Source organism: Pleuronectes platessa, chromosome 12 (assembly GCF_947347685.1).
Source record: "Pleuronectes platessa chromosome 12, fPlePla1.1, whole genome shotgun sequence".
NCBI classification, from domain to species: domain Eukaryota; kingdom Metazoa; phylum Chordata; class Actinopteri; order Pleuronectiformes; family Pleuronectidae; genus Pleuronectes; species Pleuronectes platessa.
Window position 1 is genome coordinate 9,522,833 of NC_070637.1, and position 17,145 is coordinate 9,539,977.

General features: G+C 43.3%; 1 protein-coding gene across 4 annotated transcripts in view; it reads right to left on the reverse strand.

Moving 5' to 3' along the window:
* ablim1a (actin binding LIM protein 1a) overlaps window positions 1–17,145 on the reverse strand; it is a 44,287-nt gene that overhangs the window by 15,547 nt on the left and 11,595 nt on the right. For 3 of the 4 annotated variants that reach the window (XM_053436738.1, XM_053436736.1, XM_053436737.1), the window contains 5 exons: window positions 7,605–7,742; window positions 4,629–4,812; window positions 3,938–4,047; window positions 1,381–1,507; window positions 1,158–1,251 (listed from right to left, as the gene is read on the reverse strand). In XM_053436738.1, the coding sequence (XP_053292713.1) occupies window positions 1,158–1,251; window positions 1,381–1,507; window positions 3,938–4,047; window positions 4,629–4,812; window positions 7,605–7,742 (653 nt within the window). Of the gene's footprint in view, window positions 1–1,157; window positions 1,252–1,380; window positions 1,508–3,937; window positions 4,048–4,628; window positions 4,813–7,604; window positions 7,743–15,286; window positions 15,569–17,145 lie in introns of those variants that run through there. The other variant, XM_053436735.1, reaches the window with a different exon arrangement.

Below are 17,145 nucleotides of genomic sequence, written 5' to 3' on the forward strand. Positions count from 1 at the left end.
ACTCCCTTCACGCACCTTGTAAAACTGGATTCCCCTCTCAGGGATAATAAATGGTACCTCTGTTATATGGTTAGTATGCCATTAAATGCACTCTCTATTTCTCTCTGCCTTCAATAATTACCCCTGCATTAATGAGCCATTCACATCTCCCTCCCAAGGGAGGCAGACAGTATGTAAACCCAGCGATGGCCACATAGTAATTCACATGAGTCTTGGGTCTGTGATTAGACTATCAGACAGGCCACTCGGGCTTTGGCCCCACTGATCCATTGGCAGCAGTTCAGCAGTGAGACACCGAGGCCTCTGCCTATTGTCATAAAGGCCTGCCTTAGTGCTGGATTACTGTAAACCAGGCTGGTTGGCGAGCAGTGACATTTTCATACCACTAAATGACACATAACTCAGTGTCTGATTGGATCACCGTCCGCAGAACAGACAGGCCAGTGCTTGTTCAAGAGCCGAGTGAAGCGAGACAGAGCGAAGGGCAGGACTGTTGGAGACGTTTACATAAACTCAGCTCAGACAACGTTCATAACCTTCAACAAGAGTTTCGTAAAAGCGGCACGAAACCCAGTGTGTTAATGATTAATGATCACTTCAGATCCCTTTTGGTGTTTTATGTAATATTCATATAATCTGTGGCAAAGCCTGCTTGTTTGAGTGTGTGCATGCATGTTTATTTAGGCAGCGCTGGAGAGTCCTATATAAAATCTGCTTTGAATTAATCTTTTAGTTGAATACAGTCATGTCAAGAGTCTATCTGGCTCGGTGCTGAGGAGATTACCCCAGAGATTATCAAACTGCGTTTCACAATTTCCCTCCAATGCAACATCCTCTGTCTGTACAGAAAGCAGAATGTTGATGGTACAACTGTCAAAAATGTTTTATATTTCTATGCACAATAATAAAATCCACATTCTAATTCATTCTGTAATTACATTTCTAAAATAAACAATTCAGATAGTTTGTGCCCATATAATTCTTACTTACCTTCAGGCAGCATTCATTTGAAATCCAGGACAAGTGCAATATTAATGGTGTGTTTTATAAATTCCACATCAGATATTCAGCTGAGCAGAGTAACATCTGTCAGCACAACGCAGCCAATCAGACGGTGACAGTTCATACATGCTATGTGTGTGATATCTGTGTCTCACCTCCAGCACTTTCCCTGTGATGAACTGATGACACGCCTCACACTGAACTCCAAAATGGATCTGGTAATCCTTCTCACAGTAGGGGGCGCCATCCCTAGGTGGTGAGAGACAAATTTAAAACCAGGGGGACTTGACAATGAAATCTCATAGTATAGTGAGCCTTATAATGCAAACGTGACTTTGACCAAGTAGACTGTGAATATGATGCAAGTGAGGTACTTACTTGCTGATGTACTCCCCGGTGAGCACTTTGCTGCAGGCCTTACACTTAAAGCAGCCCAGATGCCACTGTCTGTCCAGCGCCAGGAGGGCCTGTCCGTTCTTAATGTCTCGACCGCATCCTGCACAATCTGTAAAGCAAAAGTGCTGTCGCTTAAAAACACATAAATGCCAAGAGACTAAATCAATCCTCACTTCAGTTTGTAGAATTTAGTGAAATCTAATGGTGAAGTTTTCTGTTCCAGCTGAATACCCCTGATCTCGCCCCCCCCCCCCCCCCCCCCCCCCCTCCAAACACGACAGAGAACCTGTGGTAGCCTTCAGTTGTCAAAGAAACTCAAAAGGTGTTTTGTTTGTCCATAGAGAGGAACCACTCCCATTGTAAATATAAAGTATTAAAATATAAAGGGCCTATTATAGGGTAAAGCAAACAATTGGTACAATTAAGGTGATGACACACTACTGAATATTTAATATTCAATTTCTGTCAATAGATCCCTTTCACCTAAACTTTACACACTGGAACTTTAAATGTTCATGTCATGTAAAAAGTATGACTTTAATCAGGCTTACAATTACAAATATAGGTGGAAGTTACAGTATGCCTGAAGTGAAAAATGTTGTCAGTTCTGACCCAAGACACTAGATGGTGATAGAGGGCAACCAGCAATGTTTTGACAGCTGCCTCTTGCTATCCTCCACACCTCTTTTAGCAAAGGCTCTAAAAGCTTCATCCATAGCCAAGTATGCTCCCGCGGCTCTAAAAGTACAAGAGGCCGGTTTCTGAACGAATAATCTTCTCGTCATCTCTCCTTTAATGAAGAGCATGAAAGCAACGAAGAGCCCACCGCAACCACAGGGGACAATAACAGTGTGAGGCATAACGAGGCTGCGCTGATGACGTGAGGAGAATCAGCATGCCTTATTTATAGGTGACCTTGTCTAAAAGCTCTTCAAACGCCAACAGAGAGACCAGTGGGGCTGGGACAGAGAGAGGGGTAGACAGCAGGAGAGAGTGAATTAAAGAACAGGAAGAGGAAGAATGAGAGGAGCGGAAATGCACGGCCATGCATTATTTAGCAAGGCCTGTCTTGGTGTTATTCATAAAACAACGTTGGCTGGCCGAACATGGGGATGCGTTCATGGAGAAGAGGAGAATGAAGGTGGAGGAACTCCCAAAGGAAACTCCTCCAGCATTCATGTCTTCAAGCCTACTGGGTTACAGGGGAGATCCTCATCCTCACGAACAATGTTCTGCTCCTGTAGTGCAGCACTGTCGAGTGGTACCAGCTACAGACAAGAGTACTTTCTTAACCGATTCACAGCTTCCAGGCTGCTGGGCACAGGAGGAAATACTGTAGCTATACAATGTTTTAGTTTAAAGTTACCAAAATCTTCCCACCAGCACTTCCAAAGCTCACTATATCATTTTGTATCTTGTTTGTTAAAACTGTACCAAACCAAAGGGTGTGAAGGTTTTTTGAGACACGCAGACATGAGAGTAATGTCAATCTTCCCAGATATCTCTTGTAGAGAAGCAAATCAAACTTTAAATTATTCCTTCACAGGTTAAAGGTTGAAAAAGTAAACACTTGGTTAATGTTTTAAACTCAAGAAAAATATTTGTTATAGTTTATACACATTTCCTCAACATTCGGCCAGAGATATATGGTACCTTTGGACACTTCACAGAAATGTTGATAAAGCTTAATGGTTTTAAATAACTTGTTTCAACTTGACCGCTCCTAAAAAGTGAAGTCAAAGTCCCCTTATTGCCGCCTGGTGGCCTCCTGCATTATAGGTGAGCCTGTCTTCTCCATTTTAGTGGAAGGGACAGGAACCAAAATAAAATTTGAAGTAAATGTCAAGTAAATAAATAAACTAGTTATTTGATCCAATGAAAACAGGCTGAATCGTCGTGATTGACAGCTGAGACCCACCCACGGACCCAGATTGGTCAAGCGTGCATATCAGCAGGACCTCACTAATGTGTTTCCATCATCTGATTGCTGCGGCTCAGACTCCTCAAACACAAGGTGGTAGTGTTTGTGTCTGATATATTTTGGCTTAATGTCTGGATAGTGGGGGGAAGAAAGGAGGCGGCGTCCATCTATGTATACCGAGTATGGTAAATATAGCATGAGTACTGAATGGTCCACCAACAGGCCACTGAGGGGTACACAACTTTTAAGCAGTTTTTCATGTTTTGAACATTTTTGTTTGTGCTCAGTTGAAATTATGCTATTAATTGTTTGAGCAAGACGCCAAATCAAATCAGATTATATTTGTATAGCCCAAGTTCAAATCACAGTTTGTCTCATGGGGCTTTACCCATCAAGAGTAAGGAAAAACTACAGAAAAAAAACTATTAGCATTACAAATGTTGAAATGACATCAAATGCATAAAAGCATTAAACATTTCAGATTTCTTCAATTTCACCTAGAATGGTACTGAAAACTTACATGCAGAATCCAAAATCGCATGAAGTGAATGTAAATGCCTTCATGTGCACCATCCTGTGAGCATGTGTGTGTATTAGGGAACTCAATCCGCCACTTACTGCTGGAGCCAAGGATGTCCTTTGGTCCTGGAGACATGGGCTCGACACAGTACTGACACAGACAATCCTTCCCATTAAAGGTCACCCTGTCCCCAGCAGGGAACGGTCGCCTGCAAACAGGATGACATCAACAACTGGTCAACAACATGGCCCTGTGGTAAGTGTTATAGAGTGTTAAGCTGGGTCTTGCAGGTTGTCTGATGGGGCTGATGGTGACAGGACCCAATGATGTGAACGTGTGTCAACGCTGTCTGCCTGAGGGAAACATACAGTGAGATGACTCACAGCATGGGACTGTACAGTCTACTGGAGTTCCCACTGTCTTTGACCTACAGCTGGTTCCTTTCTGATCAAACGCTTATAATTACTGTGTTGAAAAGACGCACATAAATGCAAGACAGTAAGATGTAAATAGCTCTGGAGTAAAGAATTAATTTAATCATTTTAGTCAGTATGAATAGAAATAATGGTAAACAATATTTAACTTCAGTCAAATGTATTTATATATACACATATAAATGAGGAAGACTGAGATACCTTCATGCCGACCTTCAAATTCTCCTATTACTTCATTGTTAGGCCTCCGCTATGTCTATTTTGCGATGTAATTATTCACAGCAGTAAAATCTCTCTGGTTTAATCTGTGATTTATTAGTTGATAAATGTGTCATGAAGAGATTGGAGGTCTTACTTGCAGATGGTGCAGACGAAGCAGGCAGGGTGATAGGTCTTCCCCAGGGCGGTGACCACTTCCCCCTCCACGAAGTCCCCACAGCCATTGCAGCGGGTGCCATGCATGCGTTGGTAGTCCAGCGTGCACAGATAGTCTCCATTCTTCATGAAGAAGCCCCCCTGGGCAAGGTCACAGCCACACACTACACAGGACACACACATTGGCCCTCCTCAAGTTAGGCCATTTAGTTCTCTACCCGTATAACACATAAAGCACCAGACCATCAAGCCACCCAGTTCCTCAGTGGCTGTGTTAAGACTTGCTCATCTGTGTGATCATGAGCGGCTCACTGAAAGCATGAAATGGATGCTAGCTCTAAAAAATATGTGGAAAAACATTTTAACAGCTCTGTGTGTTACATCGTGAAGCACAATGTTGAATCCGGTGTTCACACTCACAAGATGAAAATCTTGAACTTTCTCCTGCACTGAAAGAACTTTGCATAGAGAACTCATGTCAATTACTCAGCATCACTAAAGCAAGGTCTTTCAATTGTCACCGTGGAGGTGACTGTTCAATGCAGTAACAATTCTACAATTGTCTAGCCCAGGAAATAGCCTTGATCTGTTTTTTGAAGATAACTGGCTCTAAAAACTCCAACACATAGTCAGTTTCTAACAAACTTCCGTCCATTCAAACACAACCTTGCCATCTTGACAAACATGAAAGGCAGAAATACAAATTAGGGAACAATTGAGTTTGAGAGAGTTTGGGATATTTTAATGTGTTTGTGGGTTTTGATAGCGATCATATGAAAGATTGACTAAAGTTGAGGAAACGACTGAACATACAGGAAACAGTAGATCAGTGAAATCGGTGAGAGACTTTCAGGGAGGCTAAAGATTTATATAAATCAAAGGTTAAAATCTGATCCTCACTGTGTCATATAAGTTTACAAGCTAACCAAAGGAAAAATGAATATCCACTACAGTAGTTGGAGAGACATTTTACTCAAAACCACAAGTCTCAACCTCATGGTGGCACTAGGGTAAAAGCCTGAGGGTCAACATTTTTTAAATGTCATGTGCGATAGAAGAACTTGGAAAGTCAGCTAACATTTTGATTCATGGGTTGCCGGGTTTCTGACTTCATTATTTATAAACCAATTAGAGAATTTTCATCAGCTCTAAATTTAACTTTAAATGTGAATTTGTTAAATCTTTCACTTTTGTCACTTGCAAACTACAGCCTTGATGATTGAAATAGATTTTTTTTTTGCTATTTATTATCGTGCAAATATTGCAGAGGTGTCAAGGTGTGTTTTTCTTCCACATTTCGACTTCAAAGTACATGAACACACTGAAGTAAGGACAATGGCAACTCAGGAAATGGGACTTTCAGAGGAGCATGTGAATGCACAGTCATACCAAGCAACACACACCAAGACAGTCATGCTTCCCTGTGATTTGTATTGTTATATCATGTTCCAGAAACCTCAGTTGCCCCCTCCAACTTTCATTTCATTTCAATTTCCATTTCATCAAATCAGTCATTGCATTAGTAAAAAAGAAAATAGAAAATAGAAAACAAGCAATCAACTTTGTGTCCTTTTAAGTCCTCCGCCCCAGCACCCAGTGGGAGCCTGGGAATTTAATCGCATTTTGGGAACCCCACCGCGAAGAGGGAAAATATTTAGATGTTGGAGATAACTGCACCTAATCATTCTTACGCAATGAGCCACGCTAAATCCTGGGGATGAATGGGAGCGAGTGAGGGAGAGAATCAGATTTAATTGCATTAGGGCTCAGGAATGATGAGATTAGCCTCTAAGCTAACAGAGTTGAGAGAAAACCTGCAGTGGATTTGGTGGCCTTTGACTGGGATGTCAAGCAACCTTGGCTTTACAACAGATGCATGCCATTACAATGAGTGCTTTATAAGGGTCAGCGTATGAAACTGCAATGAAAGTGAATTTTAGCAGAAACTGAAAACATTTGCTCTTGTGCATGTATGCAGGAGATAAACACTGGAGAAAGAGATTATTTCAGACCTGTCTGCATATCTGTGAATAGCACCTAAGTGTCAATGAGCTCGGGCAACCTGGAATGACCACAACTGACATTAGCGTAATTGTTAGTCCTCTCACAGGTTTTGAGACAGACAAACGCTCAAATAAATTTAGGAGAAGGACTAGGACAGTGTGTCTTACGGCTACTAAAGCTGTACTATGACTCTTTGGCAACTGTGCACAAACACCGGGCATGATATCACAGGCATGTATATCCACTTGTAAAGGACAGAATTAGATTTTAATCTGGGCCTTTGCTGAACTAAGCTAACTCTATAACAGTGCTCCTGTCAAAGATTAACTACAAGGGCTCCATCGGGGCAGGTTCAGTCTACAAGAGCGAGAGCGAATGGTCAGACGTGGGCGGCTGCATGGCAATCATGCCAGAGATCCATCGCTAATAGTAACGCTAAGTGCAGAACGATTTGCACTGTCACTCTCCATGGCAGTATGGAGGTCTGATAAGTGATGATGAGTCATGCCAGCATGCATACTCCTAGTCCTCAGAGGACAGAAAGGCAACTGTGGCCTTTAGGTTCCTGTACTGTTCCGATCCATCTGGGTGATTGATAAGTGTTTTGGGGACTGGCGAACTTTGTTTACTTTACCTTAAAACACATCAGGCTCCTCGATACCTGCGACCCATAGAGTCATATTTCCAATGACATGGGTGTTGCTTATTAGACAGCATGTACTGAATGAAAGGGAGCAAATCACCAACTAATTTGGTAATATCAAGTTAGCAATGAATTTTAAAACTTCACAACTTGGCTGCTGATTTTCACACAGCTCGCATTCTCCTCAGAAAAAAATACATGTCTACTATTTACTATTTAACAAAACACTGGGGTTCATGATCATGCTGTTTGAGTGATCAGGTAGGGATTAGGCAGTTGTAGGATTGTTTCATTATTACTCCAACGTACCTTTACAGGTGAAGCACTTGAGGTGGAAGTGCTTGTTCTGCACCCGCAGCACCTCACCCTTGCATGGCTCCCCACACTTGTAGCACTGAATCAGGGGCTTCTCTGTGGAGTGGTGGTGTGTGTCCTGCGCATGAGCCACTGCAAGAGAGGAGACATTACATTACTATAAACCGTGACGCTCATGAGTCATCATAGTTGCTTGAAGTGGTAGTAACATCCAAGGACACTTTCTGCTCATAGACCTGAATCTGCAGCATCACACCAAAGATAAAGACTAACTGCTGAGAGCCTGTCAGGGTAAAAAAAAGAAAAGAAGATTGAACAGAACAGCACAACTTGGGGTTCATGGCCCTGATAGGCTCTCTGGAGGGCAGCAACCTAAATTTAGTCTGTCTTGATCGGTGGAGGATGGGAGAGTCAAAGTGCTGAGGGAGCAGGACCTGGTAAATGGCTATCTGAAAGGGTATTGATGAAATCTATTTCAATATTGAGCTTACTGTGCTTTCATCCTTAGAGGAAAATATAATTTAAAGTTATGAGCCATTTACTGCCTATTCCTGGCACATGTTCCCGGTTATTGATTTAACCATTAAGTCTCTTTTTACCATGTTTAAAAAGCAAGTTTAAGTCTCAAACACAGCTTGAGAGTCACTTCTGTCAGACGAGCTAAATGCTAAGCCCCTAAATGCTACATGCTTTCAAGGCATAGACTGTAAACTTTGACTTTCTAGTGCCTATAGGAAAAGTTGGAGAATAAACAAAAACGACAAATCCTCATTTAAACATGAATGTCTGTACTAGGCTGTGCGGTATCATCAAAAGCAGATGAGATACTGTATTTCTGTAGTTGTCCAACTGACCGATATTGCTACACCTAACAGTATAACAAACTACTTTTTCTAGATTTCTCTTTGGGCATAGGACAGTGAGGGTGAAATTGAGAGAGAGAATGGCGAAGACACACAGCAAAGGGCCGGGGTCGTAACAACTCTACTCAGGCATACCTCTCAATCAGAGTAAAGATTTAGACATAATTGTTTTAAAGTGACGTATTCTCAAAGTTATAATGATATAAAACAGAGAAGCTATTATTGACTTGCTTTACTATCTCTACAAGCAGTATCCAGTATAAGCACGTCAGTCTAAGAAAAGTTTTGGCGCCCCTGACATAGTCAGACATTAATCCAGCACCACTGTATGTGATGTTAATGCTGCTGCAGTGCCGCACTGCACTCATTTTATCAGCAGCTCAAAAAAACAGCAGATTATTTCACATTCAGGAGCTTTAACTGGAGAGGCCACCTCCTCCTCTGTCTGTCTCCTTTTCAAACAAAGACACACAAACATGCACACACACACACACACACACACACACACACACACACACACACACACACACACACACACACACACACACACACACACACACACACACACACACACACACACACACACACACACACACACACACACACACACACACACACATTATTGATGACTTGGCCTCGCTTGCATCCCACTTCCACAGTTGCAGTCTGATATTGAGAAATAGTTTAATTGCAATCAAAGCAGATCAGAGAGAGTCAAGTCTTTATTAATGAGACACTTTCATCCTGTTGGGGCCATCTGAAATGTCCCATGCCAGGCTTTATGGATACAATTCCCAGAGTATAATCTTGCTTGAGGAGAAGAATGAGTTTGGAAGAAGAAGACAGGATAGCAAAAGGAAGGCTCAAAAGTATTGGGGTATGATGGGATGGGGGGTTGGAGGTTGGGAGGATCTGTCTCTCCGGAGTCTCTGATGTGATTACACTCAGCAGGATAATGAGTCATCACTGGGTGAACCAGACGACTGTGACAGTGAGTTTCAGCAGCTCTGTTTGTGATATTGCACCTCCACAGGAAAACAGAGGCCATCTGGGTAAAAGCACTCTCCAAAAATATCCAACATAACAAGTCGTTGGAAGCCTCGTGCTGGAACATCTTAACAAAAAGGCTATTCAACATTTGACTCATTCATTTCTGGATCTTAGGGACATCACCACATATACAACAACGTTTTTAAAGGACAAGAAATGCTGAAATGTCAGATAACCAAACATGTTGCAAATAAATAAAAAGTGTAGCCTGATTATTCTAAACTTCTTGATTTAGAGGTGAAACGGAGGAATGAATGAATGAATGGGGAAGATTAGAGTAGCAACATCAAATTGTTTTTCAAACTTTTAAAACATGCAACAAACTGTGAACACAACACATATTGTACATAGGCCCCAATTTATGCTACTGCCAGGGAATGCGCTTAACTTTGGAACCCACACCTGACCCTGCCAGTGATTCGGTGACCAGATCATTTAGACCTTTCAAATGTTTTGATTTTATTTATTGCATCGTAAACACTTGGGCCTAACTCCAACCAAGCCCCTAACTAAATTGCTATTTTATCCCAACCTCAAACTTTTTAACCTAGACCCAATCCTAACCCACAGGATAAGTTTTAAATCACTATTGACGTTACATCTTTAAGGTAGTAGATTGGATCGTCTAGGCTCTAGACGATCCAATCTACTAGACTCTAGAGCGACACTTTGATTGGTGGTCAGGGTTCGGAGAAGGTAGCTGAGAGCGAAATAACCTATCAGAAAACACGAGGTCTTTCAAGCTGATCCAATCTACCACCAACCGTAATTGAATTTTGATCAAATCCATGTAAATTTAGCCCTGGCTCTCTCTGGGTGCTTGAGCCCTGAAGCACCTGAATTGGCACCTATGCTGACATATTATCACTTTATAAACTTGATTTAGAGAAGACAACATTGCCGCCTATTCAAGCAAACATGGAATGACATGAGCAGGAGTTTCTGGTGACTTTTACAATGTCACATTTCACTGTTCCGATCTCCTGAGAGTTGTATATCGTCCTCTCGGGTTTTGTCCTTACGAGATAAAGTTTTTAAAGATAATATAAGAGAAGCTTTAAAGTATATGTCTTCCATTGCTGTGATGCCAACAACCTCTCTTTAAGCCTGTTTCTATTCCCCACCCACTATTTTTAACATTTCATAGAGTGCTGTCAGAGAAGGGCACAACCCAGGATGGAAAAGTCAACACTGCCGACGTCATAACAAGTTGTCAGGAATCCAAGACAGATGTTTGAATCCCAGGCATAGAGGTTTAGATGAGGATATATGAGCAGTGTGTTTTTCCAGCTCAAACCTTCCTCCTCCACTAATGCACCGGGTTTGCCTCAGCAGTGGCTGCTCAGGCGGGAAGGAGACTGTGGACAAAAAACCAGGAGAGCCACTTCACACAGTGTTTCATATAAACATGAAGAAGCCAACATATGAGGGCTCTTACGGGATTCAGATTGAAGCATTTTTAGGATTAGTTTATACATTAAATCCGTTAGTGAGATCTCTTTCCAATTTTCATCAGGCCTCCACACTTACGACTCTGTCTCTACAGAAGCATGACTTATAGCAATAAGTCTGAAGTGAATTAAATCTATTAGTGAGTCTTTGGGGATTATTGTGATAGAAGCAAAATGGTGCTTGATTTGCTACAATGTATATATTATATAACGCTATAAATAAGTGAGCAGAAAAAGCAACATCAGCACAGAGCAACATGCTGTGAAATATACAGTGGTACAATTTTACAGACTGCTGCGCACATTCCTCATTCTGGGCTGGATGTGTTGGCTGTGCTGACAGAGTGATCTGTCCTGCCTCATCACCAGGGAATGAAGTGACTGATATGAGCCTAAACACACAATGAACACACACACACACACACACACACACACACACACACAAACACACACAAAACGTGGCCGCTGAGGGAACAATAACCAGCAGAGCATCCCAAAGCCAGGCGCAAACGAAAGGGGGCTGCCCTCTCCACCCCTACAACTGCATCTCCACCCCTCCCCACCACCCATTTAAGCTGAGCCCAGAGCGGCTGTGACAGTAATAAAGGCTGCCGATGATACTCTGGAGGGAAGTGAAGAAGGCCCCCTGAGGACAGATTTCCCCGTAACACGTGCCCCGGACTCGCTAGTAAATAACAAGAGGGTGGGGTTATTGACAGAGATTGTGGGATTTGCTGAGGAAGCTTCAGACTTTGTTGCTTTCATTTCCTTTTCATGAAGCCATAGGAATGTATGTGACCATATAGTAATATATAGAGAAAGGGGGAATTATAATTAAACAACACATGAAAGAGGAAAAAAGCTCATGAAATATTCATTCACTTGCTGCCTTTGTTACTGTAAGATCCACAGACAGTAGAGTTTGCAGTACAGACAAATAGCAGCCCCAAAGGACTGTGTGTGTCTGTCTGTGTGTGTGTGTGTGTGACAGTACACTATGCTGTAGTATATGACAAAGAGAGACAGAGGGACAGATGAGAAGAGTGGTAAGAGCAGTAATCTCCCCCCCTGGCATCCCCCAGTCCATGAGTTCCAGATGTGTTTGTATCATCGGCAACAAAGCACACACATTCACTCTCACCCACACTCCCAGATCCATCCATCCCATTTTTACTGGAATTTCAAAGGGCCCAAATTGTGCCCACCATGAAATCCAAAGACTGATTTGACGGGAGTGTGTGTGTTTCTGTGTGAGTGGGTGTGTGTTTCTGTGTGTGTGTGTGTGTGTGTGTTTGGGGGGGAGGGCACTCGGAGCTCTTCATCATCCAGACATAACAAGAAACTCTTAACCCTCCCCTCCATGAATATGTATGGTTGCATTCAGCACCTCCCCGCCCCTGTGCCCCGCCACCAGCGTCCCAGACAAAGCACTTCAAACGCGGGCACAAATTGCCGGGTGGGGGGGGGGACTCTATTGGCCTCCACCTCGCCCCCCCAACCCTGCCTAACTAATCCTCAGGGACCTGGGTTTGGAATAATGGTCTGCTCTAAATGGAGGGTGATTGTTGTTGGGCACGTACACAGTGTAAATAATGATAATAATAATGATGATAGAAAGAGAAAAAAAGACTGCACAGCCACCCCATCTGGAGGACACAATGGTGGCTCCATAAAGTGCAGGAGCTATTGTGTTTGCAGAAGTGGAGCGAACGAAGGCTTTGGCTCTTTGCCTCTGTATGACTGCCCACTATGGCCCCACACTCCTGTGTCGTATTTCCTGTGATAATCAAACTGATTGATGCCAGACAGGGAGGATGTTTGTTGACTGGCACAATGTACGGCTACACTCTGTGTTTCTTTCATGTGATTCTCACGTCTCCCCTGTTGTTTTAGCCTGTATATTTTAGGTCAGTGACTGTCTCTCCACCCCGGGTCGACCACTTATCTCGTCCGTATATTCTGGTATGTGCCAGCTGTACAAACAGTGTGTGTCTATGACAGTGTGTTGCATTGATGTGTGTGAAAGGGTTTAGCTCCTCTTTCAGGGGGTAGACACTGGGCGAGCTTCAAAGATGAGGCACCACTGCAGTTAGTCTGCAGCACTCTGCAAGATCACGGGAGGCAGCTACACAGGCACCTGACGCTGGACTTTCGAGCCAAAAGAAGAAACGCTCATGAGTGCAGAGGGTTCTGGGAGTTGGTGTTCTTTTAGCACAAGGTAGGTGACACTCAAGCGATGATACAGAGCAGAGGAGGTCAGCAGGGCTGGTGATACAAGTAATCTCTCACAGGGTGAGAAGGAAAAAAGTGCTTAAGTGAATCAAAGAGTTTACAAATGTGCACAAGCTTGTGTAAATGAAGGTACAAAGATCAGCCTGTCCTGCACAAGCAGCCCCAATAAATTACAAACTATTTCAAGGGTATTCTTGGCTTTGAAAATAGGACAACTGCCTGCGCGCAGACAAAACGCTAACACTGCAGTCTCTTGGTTATAATTCATCATTCTGAGCACACAGTGTAATACAGTGTTTGGTCAGCTGTGTGTCCTGATGGTACCGAGCCCACCTGGCCTCAGACAGGCTGCATGATGAGATCCCTGGAGGATACACGGCGAAATCTTAGTTAGCAAAAGCCTTTCCATATAGCTTTCTGTTTAGAGGACAACAATAAACCCCACATCAGCCTCTCGCCGCCGCAATCCCAAGAGCAGGCGAGCGAGGGATATGGCGGGGTAAGGCTGACGGAAAAAACTTTCACAGAGGGATTGTGGGAGACGAACATGTGGCAGCCAGAGGTTACGGGTGTTCTGCCAACACGGGAACTTGATGGCAAGAGCCTTTTCCTTGTGGCTTGTCGAATCCACATGAAGAGGACGGCTCCAGAGCTGGACGCCGCCGCCAGGCCACAGCAGGCTGTCAGATACATAAACAAACCTACATGTTCATATTTGAGAGAAAATGTTTTTTTGTGAGAGACATATTTTCGAACCAAACACAAAAATATCACTTGCCCACACAGAGAACTCTGTCTACACACTCGCTGGAAAATGAACTCATCAAACCTCCACTGAAACACAGCAGAGATATATCAAGCTGTGACTCTGTACAGAGACTAGGAGTGGAATATATAGCACACTGGTGATGACGTAGATGATGACGTACAGTAATAACGTGATTAATGTCTTTTATGTTTATGTCCAACCCAGCTAACTAAGTGGAGAGGTGATGCAATACTTTTCCATTATAGCAAATTAAAGTCTCAGGGATATACAGTACATATATATAAAGATTCAGTGTGCACACCTCCCATCCACTAGAGAGCCACAGAGTTATTACCATTTCTTCCATTTTAAATTATCATAAAAAGATTTTTTTACTATACAAAATTGAGTCTACGCTGCTTCCTGCTGTGAGTCACACTGACAATGCTCCACCTCACATACCCCAGTAAATTGCCGGGAATGTTAATATCTCTGTGCCGTGCCCCCCCGCCCCCCACCTGCTTCCACCTAATTCCTCCCACACAGCTGGGTGGCCTCAGCGATAAAGGTGGAGACAATTATCTTTTTCTTCTAACAGGACGCCACCATGGAGGCCACGGCTGACAACAATGGAGTGTACCTTTTAGATGGTTGCCACGGCAACGGCTGCAGACAGAGTGAGAGAGAGAGAGCGCGCGCGAGAGAGAGAGAGAGAGAGAAAGGGAGACGGAGAGAGTGCAGGTCCACAGCTCTGCGCAGTGTGGATCCATCCCTACACCGGCGCTCCACTCCTCCTCTCTATATGCTACCTTGTATTATTCAGCCTCAGTGCTGTTTGGAGAGCTGGGACGTTATAGACATATAGACCAGAACGTTTTACATTTGCGGTCAGGCTCCTGTGCAGTGAGCCAGATGCTTTGTTCCAGCATGCATTTGCATAAAGCCTGACGCTGCCAAATTAAGCAGACTCCAACGCGAGCATCAGCTGCTCGAGAGTGTCGAGAAGGGCGTAGCATCTCCAAGTCTCTGACACACAGAGGATATGCTGTGTTGAAGATTCACACTGTGTCATTAGTCCTGCTTCTTCCAAGCGACACACACCCACATGAAGAAAACCACGTCCACATTCCCATCACTGTATATCATATATGATCCCATCTAAAAAGAACCAAACCAGTGACTGAGGATCCAGTCAAACTAAAGTCAGACACAGCAGAGGAAATCCAGCTCCACATCCACACACAGTGAACAACGCTACAGGGAAGACAAATGCCCTAAAAACATACTGATCACACACATACACACATGCTCTCTGACCATCGGTTGAAATACCTTTTTCTTTGACCATGACCATTGGAATCCAAGTTAATCTGCACCAGGGAAGTCTCCGAGAATCAATCAGCAGTAGAACATGAGCTGCTAGATCCTGTTTTTAGTCAGGACCCGAACCCGGACACCACAGAGAGAGAGAGAGGGGCACACAGAGAGAGAGGTGTAGGCGCTGTTATAAGCTCTCCTCCCGAAAACACAGCTCCAGCGTGGGGTTTACCTCCCGACTGCCTGTTTTCCTCCCATCCCTCTCCTCCTCCTCCTGCTGCTCTGCTCTGCTCACTCCTCCTCCTCCTCCTCCCTCTTCCCCTGCTATAGTCCCTTTCTCAGCCCCTCTGTTGTGTCAGCCGCCTCCTCATTGCAGCAACCAGGTGGCTGCTGCTGCTGCTGTTGCTTGACCAAAAACAGTAACCCCAAATCCTCTTATAGATCCCTTTATATACAGACACTACAGACATACGGCAGGCAAACACACACGTCATTAACACACCATACACTGTGGATATATGTGTGTAATCAGTTACATCAGACTTTTTCGTTTATAGCATCATGTCCTCACAGCACATCAGCTTGACTCCTCCATTGTTCACTAAGGAGCTCAGTGTGATCATTTTAACTAACACACACGTCAACAAAGACACACGGTTTCAGTACCACAGGGCAGCAGGCGGAAAATCAATCACCTTCACAAGGGCAAGAATCTGCTGGATTAATAACTATAAAATGAAATAAAGGCATGGAGTAAGAGGCCAACTTATTTTGGAAACTCCAACTCCCACTGGTCTTTCATGACAGCACATTGATGTGGTTACAACCCCAAAAAGATTAATCAATATAAAAAATGTATTAACCGTGCTATTTGCAGATTTGAGGGATCCAACAAAAGTATCAAGTCGGGAGGAAAACAAAGGTTATCTAATCTTCTCCACTCAACACAGTCGACCTGATCATCCTGCAGTGATGCCATGCTCACCTCGAGTGACAGCCTAAGTTGCACTGAGCATGAGCTATGCATTAATATCTTTAGTGGATCCTTTGGAATCCAATTATAGAGAGCACGAGAGAGCACATTCCTGGCTGATCCCGGCGAACACACCAGCTCTTATATCATAAAACGGCGTCGAGGTGACCTTATGAGCGGTTGGCGGTTCTCATGGACTCTGCTTTGAAGAGTTAACTGTACATGGTTTTATCATCTAAATGTGGCCATTTGAAGCAAGGTAACCCAATTTGCAAGAAGAGAGGAAACATTTGCAGCATGCAAAATTCATGCAAATCCAGCGGGAAACCCTTTTTTATAAATAATTGTTTTTTTGGTTGCTTTGAATATTAAGTTTCATGCATGACCATAATCAAACTAGTTGTGCATATGCTAAAACCCAACCACTTATATACATACATTCAATTTATAGAATTATTTATAAACCTTTCATTCAAAACTGATTAAGCAGTTACGATAAAACATTTGAGTAGTTCCTTATTTGCCTCCTGGAGAATATTGCAGGAAGACCAGCAAAAATCTCACTAGCAGTGCATTGTGATGGAAGTCTGATAGATCGAAATAAAGGAAACATTTGATAGATTTAAGTGTGCAGAGATCTCTTCTGTTTATTCCTATTCGGCAACAAATAAAATTGACCAAATAACTGTTCGTTGACACTTTGATGAGCAAAAAAAAAAACATTTCAGTAACTGGGTCACAGATATTAGTGACCACAACGTCCCACATCCGTATGGCCCGTGCTGGGGTGAGGGAAGGAATAGTTTTTCATCAGCACCACCTCTGTAATTGCTGATGCAGGGCAGCCTATTATGAATTCAGACGGCATCCAACCACTGCAGTGTCAACTGTGCCACCTGCT